Below are 21927 nucleotides of genomic sequence, written 5' to 3'. Positions count from 1 at the left end.
CCATTACAAGATCAGGCAACTGGAAACAAGGTGTTAATAGAATATTTTGGACTATTTTAGACTTATACAAGTCCAGCTTCTTTCTGGGAAAAAAATATCTAATATATATAACCAAGCTGCACAATCTTCCTTAGTTCACAAAGCTTTAAAAGGGATATTTTCTATTGCCTACTTATGACTATAGCTCTTGAACATGTGATTTTTGGGGGGTGATGATAACAACTGCAATTGCATAGGATTAGGACACTCTACATACACAAATTGCACAGCAACAAGATGAAATCTTTGTTCAAATATTACTCAAGCATTAAGATCCCCTCTGCCCCAAACACCATTCCGTCTGCTTGAAACCTAGAGCTATTTTACTTTTGTGCTATTTCAGGGTGGTTTTGGGTCTTACTGGCACAGAAGGCAAATTGAAATTCCAGTTGTAGCTCCGTAACAGTCTCCTGCTTACTTTTCAGTTGCTATGACTGCATCTCTTCCCCAGACAGCACTGTCAAACCCGTTGAAGGGGATAGCTGCTGAAAATTACCTCCCTGCAGAAGAGATTATAGTTTCTATCCACATCACCTCTTTATTATGTGCTTGTTTCTTTCTCCTCTTGCTTTAAGGTTTCAAAGAAAACAGAAGATTTTTTTTCTCTCCCCCCCCCCCCCCCCCTTTTTTTATTTTTTTTAAACATTCTCCTTCCAGGGCCTCTAGGTCTTCATAGGATTTAGTATGGTGCTTCAACAAGATTTCTATTGAACTCAGAAGATTTTTTTTTCTTATTTCAGGTGGTACAAAGCACTCCAAAATTTTTTTATGCAACCAAAGAAAAAGAAAACAAAACCAGAAGCTTTCCAAACTGGACCTTTTACCTGGTACAGGATTACAGTTGATATATATTTTACACCATGAAACATACTCCTTGGGGCAAAATTTGCCTTTTAACTACTGACAAACAAGGACTACACCACTGCTTCATCTACCCAAGCTCCATTCTCAGTGTGTCATGTGGGAGGATTGGTTTTAATATGCAGCGAGGTGTGCCAAAGGAATAAGCGAGGAGCTTTCAGAAAAGGTCTTATAACAAGTGACATGTAATGTTTAGACAAAAATGCTGTCTGACAGTCATTCACTGTCCATTTAAGGGTACTGCAGTGAGTCACTGAGCTCCTCACTACTAACCAAAATGCTCAAGTTCAAGCATCTAACAAAAAACATTAAATACAAAATCCTTTCTAAAAATAACACCTTTTAAATTTATTTTTAGTATCTAAACATTATCTTGGTCAGACTTGGTTAAGTAACTTTACCTTAGAAAGACTTCATGCTACAAGAATTTTACCTGTTTTATGGCTGTCACAGTTATGACAAAGAATAATGGCAATCCACTGGTAATGGGACTAGTAGGGGTATCTATCATGAGCTAAAAGAGAAGAAAATATGAAAATAAGACCAAATTTCACTTTTACAATCGTACTTTCAAAAAACACCCCAAACCAAACAGTGAAGGAAGATGACAACTATGTTCTAAAGTCCTCATTATAACCTGTATTTTTGCTGCACTTTCTGCAGTATTTCTGGAGTAAAACTCAGTTCCTGACACCTAAAGAATACATGTCAACAATGATGCAAACAAAGGTTCTAGGGCATAGAACAGATTTAATCACATTTGTAATACATGTGCCAATTTTAGAGTCCTTAATAAAAGGAAGATATATATTCTTCCTACAAAGATGAATTCAAAAGTATATTACAGAGGAAGGAAATCTACATTTCATGAAGCTGTTTCAGTACTCTACATAGTCTACTGCTTAACAGCAATGTAAAGTATAACTTTATTTTCACTTCTGAAACGGATGTTGTTAAAAACAGTAATTTCCAACAGTTTAGATATTTAAGAACACCCTTTCTTAGACTGCTCCTTTCTGGTTCCCCCAAGTTAACATGCAGTTTTTAAAATTTGTGTTGTTATTGCTGGCATGCCAAAAGTGCAGTGTATAGACTAAAATTCTGTATGTGGAGGGGATGTTAGTGGTTCTCCTCTGCTGCAGGAAAAAAAAAAAAAAAACATGGTCAAGTGCTGTAAAGAAAATATACACAAGAACTATTCAGACTCAAAACATTGATTTGATCCACTTTACCTGAGACTTATGGCATTGCTTTGGGAACCATTAAAGAAGGAAACAAAAAAATCATACATGAAGTTTACTCTGTTGAGAGCCAAGAACCTCATAGAAAAAACAAATCATGCCACCTTACAAGACATGGATGAGCTTTTTTTTTTTTTCTGCTGAAACACAGACAATCTATAGAACACCAGAAACTTCAGATCTAGCCTGCAATATCATCTGTTCAACTGTATCACTGCAATTTCAGCTTGGCAGCATGTTGTCCAAGCAAACCCATGCCAAAAGCATTTGATTTTTGGCTGGATAGGGTTAACCATGACACTTCTGCCATCTACACTCTCTCCTTCTTTCTCAAGAGAGGCTCATATGTGAAAATGGAGCAAGTTTTGGGCTGGTGGAATTGTCATGGCAGCCTGCTTCTTTTGCATCTTTCACCAGAACACCATGGCCCTTCGCCTGCCACACAGCTGGATGCGCATCCATCAAACAACTGGTGTGGAGCCTCACATGACCAAAATGCAGTCTGTCACTACGTTTCTGGCATGCATATGTGAGGTGAACAATGTGGACTGGATTGTGGTGCACGTTTAAATCACACAAGAATAATAAGGCGGTAATGACAGACACTGCATCTTGGTCACCTGAGATTCATATGACAGAGAAGATACCATGGTGATCGACTTTTAAAGGCACCTTTGCCTTATAAAAAGAAAAAATATTAGATATTAATGAACTTCCAAATGAGATTTGAATAAAAACAGAATTCCATTCAAACAAATGAACAAAAATGACTGCAGCTTTTCTCCTGTTTGGTTTCCAATAATAAAGACATATAGACAAGACATTTCCCATACAACTTAGGGCATCCACTTGAGTCACAAACAGAGAAGAACAGGATTACACTCTGAATAGAAGTTCTGCCTTTAGATCCATATTTGTTCATGAACATTACATTTAGGTATTACTGAAGTCTAACAGTTTGAAAGGATGTGATTCAGAATTGAACTAAAGAGGTAAACTGCATTAAAAACAAATAAAAGCTTTAAACATGCAACACTGTCTGGGGTTACTTTAAGTAACGTTTGTGTTCCATCTCTAGAGCGCTTCCATCTTCCTCATGCTACAATATGTTAGACAGCATGAAACATCATGACAGGAATGACAAAGTCAATATTCTTAACTAGGAAGACGGGATGGCCAATACGTCTGTTAGACTAAATAAGAACTATACGACTTTAGTAACTCCCCACACAGGATTTTTCAGCCTATTAGAAAGTTAATTCTTTCTAGATGTAAAAGAACAAGAGCAAGGGACACAGGAGGCAATGGATTAAAAACTGCAGAACTGCTACTGACATTTGCACAATCACAGAGAAATCTTATGAATTCTTCATTACTCGTGTTTTTTGTCAAATGAAGTAACATCTTTTTCAGATGCATGCTGTATGTGTTGGTTAATCACTGTGGAGGGCTGCACATGTTCAAAGCATTCTACTTTATAATGAAAGAAAAGTTTGTGTACCCCAAAATCTTGTCTCCATCTCAGATACTGATTGGTCTTTCCAAAGTTATTACCTCTCCTTACAACCTCTATCTCACTTATCCTTCCATCTACCAAGTCTGCAATAGCTCAACAGAATTCAAGTACAATTACAGAGTTGGAGGTATGAAAATCACAGAAAGTGTACAAACTGTCACAATATACTTGTGGATGTTCTGAATTAGAATAAATATACTCTGCTACAAAAGCCACAGTAATACTTCTGACCAATACTGTATCAACGTCAACTGACATCTTCAGAACTGACAAACTGTCAATCCTCGCTGGAAATTCTTATGTGTTCATTTTAACTGAGCAAACTGAATTTGAGGATCTTTCAACTGTGTGACAATAGTGTGCTGATTTACAAAAGCAAGATTCCACCACAATGAGAATATACACTAACCTGTACTCAGCTCAAGAGCAAGCATACTGCCCAATTTGATGCAAGTCTGCATTTCTGCACACTAGTATCCAAGAAGCACTTAAAAATGCATAGAGTAAGACTCCAGGTTTATTCAAACACCACCAATGTCCACAAAAAAAAACAAAAAGTGCATCTGGAATTTTATTACTAACTTAACAGATTTACAATTGTATTTTGAGGCAGGCAATTGAGTCCCTTGCTGGCAGTGCAATGGACTTTGAAGCTGCACACTTAAATATTAGCATTCAGGGAGATAAAACCTAAGGACAGTACTTAAATTTGGACAGAATTCTTTAAGTTGTATTATTTTCCCAGAGAAACTGGAAATGTGTTGTTTTTATAGACAGAATACGTAGAGTAGATAAGTTAAATTCATAGAACAAAAATCAGTGTCAGAATTTACAACATAAATTGTAATTTCCTAAGTATTTTTCAACTTACCTGAACCAAAAATATAATCAGAAAATAAAAGTTGGCTACTCTTCTGAACTGTTCAAATAAGTTCTTTGGAACAAAATTCCACACTGTATACTAAAGGGAAAAAAGGGAGAGAGAGAAGAACACTTATGACATACTGAACAATTTTTAAGTGAAATTCAGTTCCTCTCCCATTAAACTCTCTTAACCTAAACTTTTTCATTTTTCCATCTCCCCTCCCCCAAACCTTCTTCTGGTCTTGGCCTACTCCCACCCAGAACTGCTGTATCCAATATTTTTTTTTTTAAAGTACAGCTAGCAGGGAAGCAGGGGTAGCAACTGCATTGCCTTTACAGTCAAAGTTTTGAATGTTCTCCTACCAACTGGGATAGGAGCAGCTGGAGTCATTTGGCTGCCTGCATCCTGGGTAGCAGAGAAGAAATTAATTCTTGCAGCTGTAACTTTCTCTCCTACACTACAGCAACAAGACACATCCCATCATCAGTTCTATTGATTCTAATCCAAGCTCACGCTAGGAGGGAATCCGCAATTGCAGTCCATTGCTGCTTATTTTATGCATTGTACTAGCTTACAATCTGTCTATCTTATAAATCCTCACAACCAGCTTCATCCATCCTTTTAAGTGCTTCTGTGCATCACATCCAGACACAGGCAATACTGGTTTACCTTTGTTTAGAAATTCTGACCAACATGCTTAATTGTTCAGCACTTAGCTTCTGAGGAAAGGGGGATGAGCAGGACAAAAACTACAAAGGAAGCAACCTCGCTTTTTCCTCAAAAAAGTTTAGAGCCTGTTTCATTCTGAATATCGTATACGCACCATTAGACATAATACACACACGCACACAACTTTTTAAGTAACATATCAAGTGTTTTTCCCATGACAAATTGATTCCTTACCTTGGATGATATGATTCTGTTGTCTGCAAACTTCTGAGGAACATAATGGCCATGCTGGGGAAAACGATTTGCTATATAAATAGTTCTTGTATCGCTTTGATGTGGTGGGTCAAAACCCTAAAACACACACACAAAAAGATGTTCAAGAAAGACTATTTTATTAACTGTAGTTTTGTAAAATTGTTATCTTTGTGCTGAAAAATTATATCCAGATATCAAGCAGCAGTTTTAGAACAGCGACTTTTGAATGGGAAAAAATTAATGTGTAAATTAAAATCTGCTGTGTCCAGAGAATTTTCAAAAATTGGGGAACAAAAAAAAAAAAAAAAAAAAAAAAAAAATCTTGATTTTGAGTTTGTGTACTCATTCTGGAAAATGGAAGAAAAAATACTAAGTCTCAAAAAGGATAGAGAACACTGGCTATCATGCAGACCTGAAGCCCTGTGAAACTTAAAAAAGAAGAAACAGAAATGGAGATGAAAACATATAAATAAACCTCACACTCACGATAACCCTAACAAAACAGATTATGAGAAAAGTAAAAGGTCAAAACAAGCAAATCATACTAGTATGCTGTGATAACTGGATTTTGAAAAGATTCTCAGCTGCTTAGAAACAAAAGCACACGCGTCTGACTAGACAATAGTATTTTTCCAAATGAGTTATATCGCCAAGAACTAACACTTTGTCTAACCTCAAATGCAATTTCCTGCAATTACCACCAATTCATACATGAATGGTAGCAACACTGAAAGCAAAAAAAAAAAAAAAAAAAAAAAAAAACACAAAACAGTTTCCTGCCAAAACAAGATCTGAGTGAGATCCCTTGGAAACAAAGCCCTGTTTCAAGTCTAATGGTCAATATTTTCATCAACTGCCTTTGCAAAGGGAAGGGGAATAGAGGCGTTACATTTGCAAATGACACCACCTCAGGACTGCAAGAACACCAAATGACAAGAAAAAAAATGGAAAAATCATCCTGACCAACGAGATGCACCCAAGATTGAAAGATACAACAGTTAGATACAATTGACTGCATCTACAAAAAGATAATAACAGCCCTATAGAAGTTCTGTAGAAAAAGATGAAAAGGCTATAGCCGATCACAGGCTGAATGTGAGTCAGTAATATCATCTCATTGAGAAAAAGACCTTCAGTACTAAGGAGGCTGGAGGAAGAGTGGGAGCCACACTTGAAGCACTGTGAACCAACTGGACAGCATCCAGAGGAGTGGAACATGAGCCACAAGAGAGCCTGAAAACATGACATATAATGCAAGGCTGAACAATCTAAAAAGCCAAGAGCAAACAAATTAGGGTCATTTAGCCTAGAGGAGGGGAAACTTTGGATACACTAGCACATCTTCCAATACATAAAAGACTGTTCCACTGAGAAAAGGGGCAATCTGAAGGACGAAGAACAGAAAGCAGCTTAAGTTATAGCTAGGAAAACTTAGTTTTGATATTGGAAAAACAAACACAAACTCCTTTCTTATGGAAAAGAATAAATAAAAACCAAAATAAGTCACATGGGAAGGTTGCAATGTCTCTGCAACACAAGGGCTTACATCTAGGTCATTCAAGTCTACCTTTAATTGAGCCTTTCCTGGGGCTACATAACTTACCTAAACCCTTCCTAGTTCTATAGTTCTGACCTTGAGAAGCAGGTGATGGCAAAAGACAACAAGAAAGATAGTACACCAGTAATAATTCAGGTAACAGGCCAAGAAAATTACTAAAATGAAAAAGAAAAAGCTTTAAAATACGGAACAGTGAAATCGTAGTAGTGAAATTAAATTTAGAACTGTTAAATTTTAGTAGTGAAATTAAATTTAGAACTATTAAGTTGTTCAATAGGGAATTGATGATTGCTGGGAAGTGGTGAATTTCAGCATGAGCATCAGACATTCCTAATCTTAGAACTGACTTTGCACTGTATACACAATTCTTTGATGCCAAGTGAAAGGACAACTGATGAAGGAGGTAAAAAGGGCATTACCAGTCCCACTACTGGAGCTGAGGAAACTGCCTCTGCAGTTGTGTTGCTCCACTTGTGAAACCAGGCTCAGCCCTTGATTCGTGTCACAAAAACTGACACTTCACAAAACTCCAACAGAAGATACTTCTGTACCAGTTAACTACAGAGGGTGATGAACAGCGAGCACAATAAGCTACAGAAAAAATGGCTGGTATAACCAACCAATATTCTTCAATTGATAAAGTTCTCTAACACAGGACATTAGGTATGTTCACATTCAGGATGGTGTCATTTTAAAGTAAAGGAATAATTAAAAAATCCTCTCAAACATACAAATTTTTTGTATTTGGCATCATTACTACAGAAACAGTCTGCTTCAGAAAGAAAGAGGTCCGTAAGAAAGAAGGGAGAAAGAAAGGAAAGGGGATTTTTCAAAGAGATTTGAAGGACAATAAACTTTAGATGACAAGCAGTGGAAGGCTGCTGTAGTCACATGCTCTGGTATGAACGCATGTTTAAAGATAAGAGTGGAGTAGGGAAACAAAAAGTAGATAGGGGAAGGGACTGGAAGAAATACATAAGACACCAAAAGCAAAAAGAAAGGAACTGTTCAATACTTTAAGAAATACAAGCATGAAGATAAGATTAAAAAAATGTACCTGTTAAATGCTGACACAAAATTTAAAAACAGAACAATGTTTGTAGCAGAAGTATTTTGGATATTTGACATTAGTGACACATTACATCTTACTCAATCCAGAAGATGCCACAATAGAAGTGTTTTGCAAGCAAGAAAAAAAACATGCTTAATTAGTAAGACTAGGTACACAGCTCTTTTCTATCTCAGAAAATGTCTGGCACTCACAAAATGCCAGACATGCTCACTTTGGAAAGTCATATTCTACAGCCTGAAAAAATTCCACTCTAAACCAAACAGAAATACATCTCAGAAAAAAAAAAAAAAAAAAGCAAAGAAAGCAATTGGCAGTCTTCTGATGGTGATAAACGCTAATCTCCATGCCACTTGCTGAAAAGATATTAAAAGAGAAATTAAAAATTTCAGTGACTAGGGTATCACTGATTTTTTCCCAAATATTTACATGCTCCTTTTAGGCCACTATCTGAGCACCTGAAAGTTGATGAGTTAAATGACTTCTTTCATTATGAAGAGTAAGGACTTCCATACAACTCAAGCCTTACTGCATGAGCACTTCTATCAGAGGAGAGTACCTCCGCTGACACGGACTCAACCAATTAAAAGCAAGAAATGTATTCTCCAAATCAGAATCTCAGACCATACAAGTTTACAGCTGCAGTTGTGCAGCTAAAACAGCTTAAAGTTGCCATCTATACACATTTAGCTCTGTTTTGTTGACATTTATCACAGAGAAAGTACAAAAACTGTCCACTCAGCAGATCTATGGACACGGCAATGCACAAGCAAGGCAGGTTGGGGACAAGAACCTCTTCCGTTGTCAGAGCTATGGTTGGAAAAGGACACATCATTAACAATCTTGGTGACTTGACCACAGTCACAGCAGGAAGTAAGTGTCAGAGCTGGGAACAGAACCCAGATTTCTTAAGTTTCATGTCTGTAACTATGAAAGATCATTTGAAATAACCCAACAAGCCTGTCATCACACAATTAGCTGGTGAGACCACAACCAAGCAGAATGTCCCTAGAAATTTTAATTGCATACTCTCTCCAAGGAAAATTCTGCACAGAGGTTGAACTTAACTGTTCAAGAATTGAAATGCCTTTAACTTTTCTGCAACTATGGGGCTGGTCACAGATGCTGCTCCTGACACAAAACTGATCTGTAGTCCAAATTTCTGCCCAGCAAAGGGCTTTTGCACCTCTTTGCTGGCTTGCACGTAGATACTATGCAAGCCAGCAAAGAGGTGCAGAAAGCACAGTTTGCTAATTTCACTTATTAGACAGTCCTTTCTCTTTCTAATGTCATCATCGAACTCCACTGCAAAACTAGGGTAACATGCCCTTGTCAAAGGATTTCTACAGCTAAAGAGCATGAGCAGAGAATCCCTAAATTAAATTGAGTCTTGCAAAAAGATTCAGTTGTCACCAATATCTTTCAACAAAAGTTAGTTTACCTACAGTTATCTAGTGAAGTGATTTCTACCCAAGTGCATAGATCATTGGCTTCATAACAAATAAAGTTGAGATTATTACAAAAACTGGTATTTAAGACTTCTTAATCGGGTGTATTACAAGAATCAACTGCAAATAGAATAAAATTTGACCATAAGATTAAAAAAAATTATTAAATCTGTTTAACTACCCCCCCCCCCCCCCCCCGATGCAAATTAAATCTAGATTTATTGGCTAAAGTTGAGCCATTCAGCTGATCTATCAACATAAACCAGGCATTACTATTCCTGGAATACAACTCTCATATATAATCTTCAATACACTCCTCCCCAGTAAAAATTCTGCACCCAGATAAACTTGACGTGTTTGTTTTTGAAAACAGTCTAAATGAATGCCATTTACATAAAACACAGAGATGTTTGAGTCAAGCTGATTTATAAAGCACAAACCAAAATAACTTTCTGGAAAAAAGAAAGAAAGAAGTGAATTGTAGTTTTCCTTTTTTATAAATTTGTAATGACTGTAACCAAAGTCAAAGTAATTTTTACAAAGCCTCTTAAGCAGTGATTTCATTAGTGTTCTGAAAGTTAGACAAAGTCATCCTCTGTAATAATTAGGCACCTTTAAAACAGCATATAAAATATATCCTGGGGAAATGAGGAAAAATTTTTGACTGCAATTTTGTGCTATTTCTTTCATGAAAGAAATGGGCTTCAACAGCCACCTCTCCTCCAAATAATCCTTCCTACATTTTGTCTCCATTACTGCACTAGAAGAACTGCCTTTGCAGCCATGTGTTAAAGGAGACTGGAAAACTGATCCAACCGAAACCCCACCATTTTTGGGGTTTGGTTTTGTTTTGCCTTTTTTTTTTTTTTTAACTTATCAGTTTGCTAAAACAATTGTATGGTCATGCCAATAGCTTGGTGGCATAACAATAGGGTACAGCATGGAAGAAGAGTTTTATATTGCTGCTGAGGAAGCACTATTAGCAGGAACAACGAATTAGGCAACTGCAGAATCAGGCAGAGTAAGCAAATGAGAAGCGCTACAAAAAAGAACCATGCAAAGGATGAGACTGTCCTCCCAACACCTGTGTAAACAAAGAAAAAAAAGTGCTTTCCTCAGTCAACTTGTTGATATAATGTACCCTATCTACTGCACTCTTATTTCTCCAACACCACTATTAACTTATGGCAGCATGCACGTACGCCCTCCCCACGCACTCTATAGCGCTACCAAGCAAGAGCACAGAAATCCACAGATCTTTCAGCAAGGATTAGTGACATGAGACCGGCACACAACAAATCAATCGCTGTTTCAAGCTTTGCAATGCCTGCACCGATAATTACAAATCATCTGATAAGCAATTTTTGCATATGATTTGCATAAAGCTAGTATACTCTAACCTGACCTCTCAGTGTTTCTTATTGATCATTCACAGCTTTTAAAGGAAAAAAAGAAAAATTATGTTTGCTAAAAGAACTTCTGCTATGTGACCAGTTATCAGTGAAAGGGGTTTGAAAGAAGAAGTCTGAATTACAGCCTCTTCCTCCTTTCAAAAACCACACTGAACTCTGCTAAGGAAAGCAGTAGTTCCTTCAAAAGCACTTTGGACACCATATACTAGTTAATAAAACTAATAAACAGAAAAAAACTCGGTCTCAGGAAGTCTTTTTCCTAGGGAGGTGACTGACTGCCATTTCTTGGCAAATAGCCCCAAAGCCTGCTATTACACTGCTGCCAAGATATATTTTGATTAAAGGTGTTTTGAGGAAATGGATTTTCTTGCTTTGGATTTTTTCTGAATATACATGGAATACTTTTCCCTTTGTTAGATAAGATGATCTATTCACACTCCATGCACATTTTCAGAAGTCTGTGTAAATTTGTACTCAAACCAGTCAGCCAATAATTCTTTCAGTCATATAACCGGGCAGTAGTCAAACTGAATTTGTCGTATCAAAGGTTAGCATGAAGGAAGAAAGCCTCTCACAGCAATTTTAAACATTGCTCTAACAACTAAAGTAGTAAATCAGCTGAAGCACCCTGAGGTTTACATCGTGCCATGCAATTTGTTCCTCCTCTTTTAAATATCACTGCAGTAAAGAAATAAAAGACATGCACTATTTATGCAACTTCCTCTTCCCGCTTACTACAGCTACAGTTGTTTAAAATATCTGATAACAAATCACGTTGTAACCTCCTAAAAGGATCTATAACCAGACTAAGTTATTTCGTGAAAACAAATGCTCTAGGAAACAAGGCCTGAGAAATCATGAAGCAATAATCCTTCCTTTCACAAAGTTAAAAACATACCTAGTACTGCATTTAGAAAAGTCGTAACGGTGCTTGGAACAAAGTTCTAGTTACATACAGCTCAAATTTTTCTTATTTTACCTTGTCTTCTCAAAATGCCCACAAAACTAACTTGGAAAAATCCCTACTTAAAATTTAAAGAGCCATCTATCTTCTCCTTATTTATCTGCAAAAATAATAATCATGCTAAACTGGCCTCATTCACTGCTAACATACTTCCCTGTGCCAGTTTCTCTATTCAGGTGACCGATGCCAAACATACTGGTCTTGTAACATCAATAACATCAGAAAGGAAAAGCGAGCTGAGCATGCAAGTTAGGCTTTCTCACATAGCGCTCTCAGAGACTGTTATGACATGTCTGGTTTTTGTTAGTAGTGAAGAATTTTAACAAAGATTTAGGTACACTGTGCAATTTTGAACTACCCCAACTTTGCATCAGTTAAGGAACTGGATTTTTTATTCTCCCCTACAATTCAAATCACTATTTACGAAGCATAACCCATTTTGGACATCACATAATAAACCAAACCTAACACTCTATAACAGCTACTTTTTTGTGACTGTCTTCAACAGAATTCCAAGCTTCCCATTTTTTCTACAGGATTATTAGAATTACCCAAATGCCTATAATATATTCCTCATTCACTGCTTTATTTTAGGATGCTCCCTTTCACACTCAGACTATGAAAATTATCTATAATGAATAGATCCAGTGATACTTTTGCTGTAATACTTTAGCAGTGATTTTTGTTAAGAATAAGAAAAGAAACTGTAAACATATATATAATTTTGTCAGTCAAACTCAGGACCAAGAAAAAAGTATAGGACTACCAATGCCAGTTCAAGCAAAATGAACTTGATGAGTTTTATGTGTCATTAACAGCTCACCAAAAAACTGTGTATTTGTGGGGTGTCAAGACTCATCCAATTCTATCAATGTCCTCTAACCTCACATTCTGCGCTATTTTGATACAATGGCAATTTTAAAAAGAAATGGCTGTCTATACTGTTGCAGAAGGGAAAACGTGTTAGTAATAAGCAATGAATTAGGAAATCACTAAAGGAGAGGAAAATGACTGCAGTCTTCTGGCAAGAATCAAATGTACACGTGGCAAAGCAATCTGCACCAGAGATGACAGAAAACAGAGACTTTACAAAAAATGTGTCTTCAAATCTAATAAAAAAAGCAATGTAATTAACATTCAGATTCTAGGAAGCAAGCCTCAAAGACATGGCTAGTGGCTCCCAAACTTTGCAAGGCCATTCAGTGGTCTCTGTATCTTTTCGTTAAAAAATGCATTATGGTAATGGCCCGATAGGTCTAAGGGAAGTTGAGGCTTGACAGTAGCTGTGGTCCAAAAACGCTGTCTTTTCCTGTGATTCCCAAAGCAGCCCATTGCTCTAAAGAAGCGGGAATGAGGATGTCTTTGAAGTTCCAACCACGCAGTTTTAATTTCAGAACTAACAGTTTCCCTCTACGGGCTGCAGCAATTACTTACCCTTATCTGCAGTACCATCTCCTTCTCAGACACATACAAACGGAGAGTAGGCAAGATTTTCAGAGCTGAAGGGTGACTTTAAACACCCAATGGCAGGCAACTATAGGGCATCATATTTTATAAAGTAAGAATTGAGATCTCAAATCAATAGCTACTATTAAGAACGCTGCTCAAAATATAGAAAGTAATTTGAACACAGAAAGTGCTAAAATTCTGCAATAATCAATCACACAGAAATACCAGTTACTAAACAAAGTCACACTAAGAAATACAGAACCAGTACAGTCAAGGAAACATTCAACATGCAAATCCTTCATATACCTTGAACAACCAGAGTATCTAAAAAAAAAAAAAAAAAAAATCTAATTGTATCCTTTCTGCACAGTCCCTGGATTTGTTTAAGTCATTTTATATCAGAAATATTTCTCCTTGATTTTCAAGAGTAAATAAGGCGTTCAAATCTGTGAAAAGTCATGAACTTTGTTTTCACTTAAAATTAGAAAGCAGTTCCAATTTTGTAGCTAGCAATTTCACCATATACAAAACCTAAATTTGTCAAGTCCATGACGGGACAAATACAGAAGAAACATACATTCCTACGCACACTGTTATCTTAAAATAAAATGCTGTCTACCCACTGCTCTGAAGAGTCATTTACAAAACTATTTTACACGAGCATGAAGGGCTCCTGTTCTGGGCTACTCATATGACTATTATTCCATATGAATATTGGAAACCACCATTTTCAATATTTAGATTGGTTCCTGCAGGCAATAGCTACTTAGGCCAATCAGCTCCTGCACTGCAAGTCTAACTCATATATTCCTTCAGCATGAAAAACTTCTCAAAAATTCTTCCCCCCAAACCACCCCTAAATAATAAATCTTAAGGCTTTTTCAAAATCTGTGCCAAACTTATACTGACAGTTGCTCTGACAGTTGTTGCTCAACAAATTTAATGGAAAGGTAATTTAGTTCACAGCTAGAACTGTCTACCTCTTCCTTTTAACATGCTTTGATAAAGCCTGCTCTGCAAAACTTAACATTACAGTTTTGTGTACATTCCATTCATCAAATATGACTAAGTTTTAATTCCATTTCCAACATGATTTACAATCTAAGCATCAGTTTAATGTCCTGCTTTCAGACATGTCTACAAACTAGTTTACCCTTAAAGCTCGCTAAATCTTAAGCTTCCTTTCTATCTTGTTGCAATTCTTTTTCCAAACAGGTACATAAATACCTGCAAAAATTAGCACAGCCATCCATAAAACTGGTAAAATATTTTCAAGATGAAAACAAACAGCTTGCCTTTTGTCTATGTCACTACCTCTCCTTCCATTTACAGGAAAGTTTTCCTTTCCCATGCTTATTTTTACTCAAAGTAAACAAGTGAAAAAATCCGCTTAAGTCACAGTATGTGGGAGGCCAAGGAATTGCAGTTTTGTTTTTTAAATCACAGTGTAGCTGTCGGTCCTACTTTCTATCTTTTCTACCATGTTCTGTACTATTGCTATGTGGTTGGTTTTTATTTTTCCAACAGCAGCTGAAAAGAGGTTTGTATCAAAAAAAAAAAAAAGTCTAGCTGCAAATATGTCACCTGTTTTGCTGGAAGATATGACCTTGCGTTTACAGAGGCACTTTGTCAGATCTATTTTGCTGCAGACCTTATCTGCTGGCTTACAAACAGATTTTGTGCTAGAAATTAAAGCAGTTTTTTTAAAGGTATACTGTAGATACCTTTTGCCTGGTTAAATAGTTATAAAAACAGTCATAAATACTGAGGACACAACAAAACAATAAAGAAAAACACATGACAGATCACTACTGAAAGGCACAAGTCATGATGCTTTTCATGAAATGTAAACACATTATTCTATTTTTCTTTTATAACTCCTATCTCTCCACACCAGAAGAAAGCAAACAAAAGTTTTAATGAATTCAGCCAACCCATCCAAAACTAGAAAAACTAATACCAAATGATATCCAAACTACATGTTGAGTGTTATTAAATTCAGCATATATTTACTTGCCTTAGATTATGAAATGCACTTTCTGATCAGAGTTCAGAGGCAATCTCTTGGCAATAAACAAAGTCATCCACCCTGACCATCCCCTCAGATACCACCTACTGACCAGAACACAAAAAGCTTTTCCTCTTTGTCAACAAAATAATATTTTTCTCCCTGAGTCAAAAAAATATAAATAGACAGTAGCTATTAACAGAGCAGGACCCTGTTAGTGCAGGAATATCATACAGTCAGTGAAATGGTCACAGTATTGTGTGACAAGTGGAAGTTTGGCACATTAAAAATTTGCTGCTTACAATGTTGATGGCTTGGGAGGGGACAGGGGGGTGAAGAGGATGGGCCAAGATACGGGTCAACATCCAAGTCTCACAGCAAGGCAGCACATCAGACAGACTCGTTTTTTCCCATTTTTAAAATGGTCTTTGAAAGAAACAGCGTCAAGACTGGTTTGATTAGGTTTTGGTAGTCAATTCTTAAATTAGAGTTTAATTTTTATGAGACAAAATTTAAAAATTTGACACAGGACACAACGGATGTCTCTGTTCGGAAGACAGCTGGCTGAAGACAGGGCCAGGTTCTGCATGCTTTGGAACACATTGTGCTGCAAATACATTAGCCTTCAGCAGTCACAGAGTATAAAAAGAAAATAAGGTTGAAAGACCCAAACACAATGGGAGGACTGGCTCAGCAGATCACAGAACACCTAGCAAATAAATACGGCTACATTTCATGCTGTGTGAAGTTACAAGAGGGGGGTCATTAACCCCCAGTTCTCAAACTACTCTACCCAAAGCGCTGCAACCTTTGGGCTGTTCTAACACACATCTCACTGATGCTTCAGTGACAATACAGAAGGTATTAGCTGGGCAGTCTGAACCAGAGGAACTCTTTTGAGTAAATACACATTTATTTCTCTAGTATACAATAACAAACACCCACTTAATTTTAGCCAAAAAGGGGAAGGGGCTTCAATGATAAGTAAGAAACAAGGGTCCAACTGTGCTCCAGAAAAGCAACATGATTTCAGAAGCTAGGCTTCTCAGCCATTGATTAGTTCGAAGTACTTTCAGTATTCAAAAAACACAGGGAATTCTTTGGGGAAAAAAAAGAAGTAACTGCACCGGTTCATTTCTATAAAATTATTAAGTGAAAATAATACACACATGTCGGAGCAAACAATGAGATCAAACGCTGTCCACCTCGTTCAGAATGCCAATAACTGCAAGTTATCACAGACTACCATCTGCCCCTCTCAGAACATCTTAACAGATACCGACACCTGGAAGGAAAGGGAAGAACATCCCAAAAATACAGTGCTCTAAGTGCTAATCTATTCAAGGACATTTCCCTTGTTAGTAGAAGAAACTTTTCATTAGAACACATCCAAAAGATGAACAAGAACACTCCCACAGGTTCTGAGGGATGGCATGGGATGTGACAGGGACAACCAACACAGAACAGTCAAACATTCCCTGTGATTACCTCTCAATATAGGCTATGTAGAACGTTTGGACTAGATGAACTCCTGATGTTCCTCCCAATCTGAACCTTCCTATAACCACAAAAAAAGACAGTCTGGTACCTAGACTTTCCAGTTAAAAGACAGCGATTCAAAGGCACCAATCTATACATTTTGTCTTTGACTTCCAGTTAAATACCAAAGCTGCTTTTGCCTGAATACCTTGCTCTGCATAGTGTAAAAGTTTTTGTCAGTGCACAACAGCATTCAGGTTCTTAAGCCGTAGGAAGATACTCTGCTAAATATGCCATAATTTTGCTTCTCTTGAACTGTCATTTATAAAAGAGGGACTGGCTAGGTATCTTTTGTATCAGGCAGTATCTTTTGTACACCATTGAACTGTTAGATAACAGATCAAAAGGCTCAAACTTCACCTAACAGCAACTAGAAGGGAAATCCAGAGACTCTTCTTCACTTGACAGGGCTAATAGTTCAAAATTATGCCGCTAAGATCTCACATACAAAGGGTATTCCATCACAGTTTTTGGAGACCTCCTTGCCAGACAACAGAAGTTGTCATTACTTTCTGTTAATACCACTGCAACAGCTCCTACACTCCACATACACCATCAGGACATTTGCACAGTCCAAACACTGTCATAAATCTATCAAACTAGAAGTGGTGCAGAAAGTGACAGAGCGTTACAAATGCCACTTTGTACTCTTGTTTTGTGTTGGTACTGCACAACTTGACCAGGAGAGCCACAATAGCGCTCCGCTGTACACAGACTGGCTATTAGTCTAACCCATCATATTTGGAAATGCAAATAAAATGTAGTGTGCTATTCCTGAATATTAATGATGCTTCCTATCAACTGCTGCTTACCTGGCTGCTTTTTTCCAAGCAGGGTTGGCTGTGCCTGTGGTGTTATGCAACCCTCAGCAAATCCACACGCCTACAGCCTTTCTGAGGTCTCAAGGTAACAGAGCTGGAACTCAGGCATCTTTCCTGCTCAAAGATTGTCTTTTAAATACATCAGGGTATGTTACGCAAAACAATGAGCTGCACTCCATTCTCTCCACCTTTTCTGTTACTGAAACCTAAGTACTTCCAACTATTAACTTAATATCATTACATTATAATACCATTATCAACTAGAAAATTGTGTGCTGTTAATGACTTATTACACAGTTTATTTAGTATGGGACAGCAATAGAGAAGAAAAACTGATAAACTATCTGTGTAGGGTGGTGAGCAAACAAAGCACACTGAAGGCTGAGACACCAAAACAAACTGGTAATTTGTAAGAGAATCCCACATAGGCACTGAAGACTGAACAACAGTATTATTGTCACCAATTTCTGTTACACAACAAATCACTGAAAAGACAAATAAGACCTCTTATTTTAGTTGGAAAACTATTTTGGACTTGTAAGGCCATAATAAAGATGAAGAAATTCTTACACTCTCAGCATGTCTCCTGTTGTCAGAGGAGTAGTCATCCTTCTATGTAGCAATACAGGCATGTATAGATTTTCACAGACTAAAGCACAGCAAAGTCACCACTTAAAGAACTTAGCTGAAATAACTTGAATTCCATACTCTCATCGCTTACTTCTAAGACCACCTGCTTCATTTTCCCCGACCCTTTTACAACTCTTGAGAACACAAGTTCTCAAGATCCTATACACTCAAGACAATCTCATCAATTAGTATATGAAATACTGTCCTCTTAAACAAGAAGTTGCAAAACATTTGTTGGTTAAGTACAGAGTACTTAATAACTACCTAAAAGCACCTTCAGCAAAGTGCCAGTCCCTCCCTCTTTCCCCAACCCCTTACTACTTTCCAACATGTCTGCACACCGACGTTTTTCTTTTGTACTACTACAACATCCCACTTAAATCACTCCCACATAGTTGCCTGGTTCCAACCCTCCCGTATGGTAAGGGAACACTTTTTTCAAAACTTGTTGCCACATCAAGCACAGGTACAAATATACGTTCTAAAGGCATTCAAACCCACGCGTTCTTCTCTTCTCCTATCAGAAATAAATCAGACACAGATTTTGCCATCCTTTGATTCAAATAGTCTGAGTATTCATGAAACTACACAGTACAAGCAACCCTATTTCTGCCCCCCCATTCTTCCCACTCGCTCTGATTATTTTCCCAGCATCTTTCCCCAGGTTGTCAGCCCTTTGACATTCTTTCAGAAACTAAACATCACAGACATGTGAAGGAGTAAATGTATGCTGGGATCTATGTTAAACCAACAATTACACACAGGGATGAGTTGTCCGAGTGACCCTCGGAAGAAACATGCAGCGTGATACCTATCTTAGGCCATTTTTAATCTTTACGAGCTGTGAAACAACCAAGCCATTAATGTCAAACAGCGAGGTTTATAGAAAAGAAAACACAAAACACATATAATTACAGTATTTTTTTCCTTAGTACAAGTCAAGTACATCTTGAGTTTTTATTATCCCTTTCTTCTACTACACCAATCCTTCCCTGTCAAAACTAGTGCAAGTTTTAAGCAGCTATTTTCTCATCAAACAGTTTCCTTAGAAGAACAAAACCCTCTTACTACTAGGTTTACAGCTCATGGTCTTACATTCAGTTTTTGCTTTCTATTAAGGGCAAACATATTTCTGGACAGCTGGTCAGTGTACTCACAGACAGAAAAGCAGTCACGTTTGATACATGAATTCCTAGCACTGATGCAGCCCTAAACTCTACAGAATGCTGCTTTAAAAACCACACACATAAACCTCAAGCCACCTTCAAGGGGAAAAAAATGATAGCTATGTTACAGCCAAACAGGCTTTATTCTAAAAAACTTGCATACGACTGTAACAGAAAGAAGAGTGCAGTGAGCGCTCAGCCAGAGCAATTAACTTCCAGGTCAGTAACTCCTGGTGTCACACCAAACTAGGGAGCACTGTCAGGCTGGCATTGAGACCATCACCACAAGCTCTGTGCTTCACACAGATCTGGGAAAATCCACGGCCATGGGAAAGATGGTAGGGGAAGAAAAGGGAAACAAAACAAAACAAAACCAAAACAAATGTATCTATTTTTGTAAAAAGTGATGTAACAAATTAAACAAATCATTAGTGAGACACAAGCTTTAACCATTAAAATATAAAAACCTAACTAACGTAAGTTCTTGTGCTAACCCGGGCAACATCTGTGATGCAAGGCAACCCCAATGAATGGAAAAAATACGTTTGTAAATACAGCATTTAGAAGTAATTTCTCCCCTCGAGAAAATGCAAGAGAAATGATGCTGAGGGGGGCACAGGAAGACCTTCAATCCAATCAAAACAGCCAAAGTCAATGTACTTCCCTGCTATAGCACCACAGACGTTACAGTCGCCTTATTTCCCTCGCACGGGGTAATACAAGCACAGCAAGCAGCGCCTATTTAGAAGCAGACACCCTCTCTCTGCTGCCTTTTTCAAGTGGTTTCCCCCCCGGAAAGCATTTCACGGATGTTTTTCTTCCATTTCTCGTCACTTTCAAACCCTTAACACACACGCAGCGGTAACGGCTGCAAAGCTCTCGGGCACAGGGAAATAAAAGCGACGTGAAACAGACGCACATCAGGTGAAAAAGCCTTGGAAGATTTCGCAACGTGAAGGAGGAAGAGAGGCAGCAAATCCCTGAAGTGTCGGTCCACGGAAAAAGGCACCGTCATTCCTCAGCGACAAGAAGTTTGGGGAGACCTTCCCGAAAGGGGCCACAGGTAAGGGAACGCGCTTTCCTCTGTGCCAACGTGATGTTCAAGGAAAAACAAAAAAACCCACAAAACACACACACAAAAAAAAAAATCAAAAAACCAAAACAGAAATACCCCGAAGCCTCCGGTTGGTGTTAAAAATAAAATAAATTAAAAAAAAAAAAAAAAAGGATAATCCAAGTGCAGCCTGCAGGTCTCTCCAGCCCCTACACCTCCCCGCTCCCGGCGGAGGGGAGGGCTCTCCTCCCTCACACACTCCGGCCCTGCTGCCCCTCAGCCCGCCCGCCCGCACCCCCGCTTCCTCCGGCGACCCCGCGGCGGCAGCGGCCCGGGCAGAGCCAGCGGGACGGGGCCGCCCTGGAGGGCCGAGCCGGGCCGAGCCGAGGCGAAGGACCGCCCGGCCCGGGAGTGCGTGGGGTGCAGGGGAAGCCCCCGGCCGCAGCCCGACGCCGCTCCCTCCCCGCCCCGCGGCGGCGGGAAGCACCTACCAGCTGCTGCCGGACCCACCGCAACATCCCCGGCGGCGCGGGTCGCGGCCCCCGCGGCGGGGCCCCCTGGGCAGTGCCGCGCCCTCCGCTGTCGCCGCTGCCGCCTCAGGCCAGCCGCCCGCCGCGGCTCCTCGCCATGGCGCAGGGGACCGACGCCGAGTTAGGAGCGGCACAGCCCCCCCGGCGCCCCCAGCCGCCGCGGCTGCCGGCGCCCCGCGGCCGCCATCACAGGCCCGCCACTGACACCCCGCGGCGCTGCGGCCCGCCCCCAGGAAGTGACGTCTGAGGGCGCGGGGAGGTGGGAAGAAGGGTGGGGTGGGGCGTGGCGGGGTGGCTGGAGGAGTGTGAGGGAGGGAGGAGTGTGAGGGGGTGGAGGAAGGGGGAGGGAGGAGGATGAGAGATTGGAGGAGGAGGGGGGCGATGGGATGGAGGAGGCGGGCGATGGGATGGATGAGGGGTTGGAGGAAGGGGATGAGGGGTTGGAGGAAGGGGGTGAAGCGCCTGCTTTGCCCGGGCCTTGTCTGCGAGGGGCGAAGTGGTGGTCCTCATTTCTTCACTGCCCCCAGGTGTCACTTCTGGATCCCAAGGGCCATCCGTCGGCCCGAGGGACCCGAGCCCTGGCAGCCTCCTACAGGGACCTGGGCAGGGGGGGCCTGGAAAAAATCCCTCCTTCCCCATGCGGGAGCTCCAGCCGCAGCCTGACAGGTGTCTGGGCCCATCAGCCAGGGCCTCTCAGACTCCCCTTTTCTAATAAAATTAAGCCACTTCACGACTTCATTATTTTTATCTTTGTTTTCTTGTGAAAGAATGCAAAACATGCAGCAGTTGGAATAAAGACTTGAACAGAGGCTTGCGAACCACTGATGTTAACG

At 39.4% G+C, this 21927-nt stretch overlaps 1 protein-coding gene across 1 annotated transcript in view; it reads right to left on the bottom strand.

The window, feature by feature from the left end:
- The window catches only part of ATP11B (ATPase phospholipid transporting 11B (putative)), a gene marked incomplete at both ends in the record, with an annotated part of 51009 nt that extends 29927 nt beyond the window's left edge, over positions 1-21082 (bottom strand). Inside the window, 4 exons of the mRNA XM_082487212.1 lie at positions 1334-1414; positions 4529-4618; positions 5426-5542; positions 21056-21082. Of these exons, the coding sequence (XP_082343338.1) occupies positions 1334-1414; positions 4529-4618; positions 5426-5542; positions 21056-21082 (315 nt within the window). The remainder of the gene's footprint in view (positions 1-1333; positions 1415-4528; positions 4619-5425; positions 5543-21055) is intronic.
- Positions 21083-21927: the final 845 nt, after the last annotated feature.

The sequence above is a fragment of the Vanellus vanellus genome, assembly GCF_965231255.1.
Source record: "Vanellus vanellus genome assembly, chromosome: 8".
NCBI lineage: Eukaryota > Metazoa > Chordata > Aves > Charadriiformes > Charadriidae > Vanellus > Vanellus vanellus.
This window is presented reverse-complemented; position numbering and strand designations above follow the sequence as displayed.